This window comes from Condylura cristata, unplaced genomic scaffold (assembly GCF_000260355.1).
Source record: "Condylura cristata isolate star-nosed mole 26May11 unplaced genomic scaffold, ConCri1.0 scaffold00025, whole genome shotgun sequence".
Classification (NCBI taxonomy): domain Eukaryota; kingdom Metazoa; phylum Chordata; class Mammalia; order Eulipotyphla; family Talpidae; genus Condylura; species Condylura cristata.
Window position 1 is genome coordinate 31,813,955 of NW_004567126.1, and position 1,922 is coordinate 31,815,876.

The 1,922-nt window shown below is 71.2% G+C and overlaps 1 protein-coding gene across 1 annotated transcript in view; it reads right to left on the reverse strand.

The window, feature by feature from the left end:
- The window catches only part of ARHGEF18 (Rho/Rac guanine nucleotide exchange factor (GEF) 18), an 11,115-nt gene that overhangs the window by 4,078 nt on the left and 5,115 nt on the right, over positions 1 to 1,922 (reverse strand). The window contains 2 exon segments of the mRNA XM_012729538.1: positions 162 to 340; positions 1,192 to 1,268. Coding sequence (XP_012584992.1) covers positions 162 to 340; positions 1,192 to 1,268 — 256 coding nt within the window.

Consider the following 1,922-nt stretch of genomic DNA (forward strand, 5'->3'; position numbering starts at 1 on the left):
TGGTCGGGGGCACACCCCGCCCCGCAGCAGGCTGACCTGCCTCATCTGCCTGGCACTTGGGCAGCCGCCAGGCGGAGCAGCTGTGGCCCTGCAGCCGCCAGGCTGCACCACGCAGGAGGGCGGGGGAGGCGCAGCAGGCCGCGGCCGCCGGCCCGGCTCACCTTTCCACGGCCCTGCGGATGTGGCCCATCCACGAGTTCCGCTCCTCCCTGGAGCTGGTGCACATGTGGTACATCTCGGGCCCCTTCATGGACGCGCTGATCAGAAACATGGCCTTCTCCTCGCTGGCCACCTCCCGCACGATGAGCTTCCGCAGCGAGATGACGGGGCACTTGGAGTCCTGGGGGCACACAGGGGTCACCTCGCGTCCCCTCCTGTCCAAACGGCCGCGGGGTCCTGGGTGCGGGAAGGGGCTGAGGAGGGCATGGCCCGCTCGTTCTCAGCTCACCAGGCGCTTCGCCGGGGGCCAAGAAGCCCCACACGGCGTCCTTGCGTCTCCCCACGCGCTCACGGACGTGCTTAAACGTGTTTCACGGGCAGCAGCGCGTGGCCGCCGTGAAACTCAAAGGACACGTGGGGGGGCCGTCCGCGACAGCAGCAAGTCTGCCCAAGCCTGGGCCCGCACCCCCGGAGCCCACGGCGTTCCCCACCCCCACCCCACCTACAGGATGATGTCCCACATCAGTGAACCCCACGGTTTGGGTGGCTGCTCACCGCCCCCCAAATCCCAATGCTGAAGCCCCCGCGCCCCCCGGACTACGGAGCAGGGCCTGTCAGAGGCGAGCATGCCGGGGTGAGGCCGCCGAGGCAGGCCTTGACCAGCCTGCTCGGTGCCTGTGGAGCAGCGTGCAGGGGAGGTGCGGGAGGGGCGACCGCCTAGCGAGAGGCCTGGCAGCAGGGCTGGCCGGGGCCAGCACGCTCAAGGCACAGGTCGCGGAGTGCAGCCCACGGGCAGCGGCCGCCGGACTCAGTCCACGCTGCTAAGCCCGTAAGGACGGGCCAGGGGCCTCAGAGATTGGGGGGTGTGGGAGGAGCCCGGAGCCCGCTGGCCTGTGGGGTCTGGGCCTGGGGGAGGGGCTCGCGCCCCCTGCTCTCTGCTGGCCTGGGGTCCCGCTGTCGAGGTGGCCCCTCCACGCCACCACCCGCCGACAGACCTAGAGCGGCCTGGGGCCCGGGAAGGGGGGCACGCACCACAGAAGCAAAGACGTATTTCTGATCCTTCTCCTGGAGCAGCAGGAGCGAGTCAGTCAGCAGGACGGCAAGGACGTCTGCGGAGAAAGCCCGGGAGGAAAGTGTCCGGCCGCCGTGCGGGGGGCCGAGGCCCGTCTGGCCTCCTGGGCTTCCACCCAGAGCGCCGGCTAGCAGCGGAGGCCAGGCCGGCCTCAGGCACGACCTGAAGGGGGCGCCGTGCGCCCACTGAACCCTGAAGCATGGCAGAGCGGCCAGGAGGGCGGCCTCCCCGACTTTCCGCACAGGGGCTGTTCTCTCCGCTTCGAGTGGCCGGGCCCAAGCAGGTCCCTGACCCCCCAGGAGGTGTGACCTGCACCCTCCAGGGTCTCCCCCTCTTCACCCAACACCCTCTCCGTGGGACCCGCAGCTCCCCGAGCGCAGGAATCACAGAGCTGCGTCCCCTGGCGCCCGTCCTGCAGCCCGGAGGCCGCAGCCATGACACGCTCGGGCCCTGGGCCCCTGGCCCTCTCCTGGGGTCTCCAGTGATGCTGACGCCAGTGGCGGGCGGGCCCACACGTGGACGGGACCCCGAGCGGAGGGGCCGAGGGCTCTGGTCTGGGTGACAGCACACTCTGGAGGTGGGACTTCGGCGCGCGAGACACCGGCCGCAGGTCCCCACTGCGTTTCCCGTCCCGCCAGGTCCGTCCACGCAGGCGGCGCCCCGCGTGCCAGGAGAGCCGGGCCACGTCACG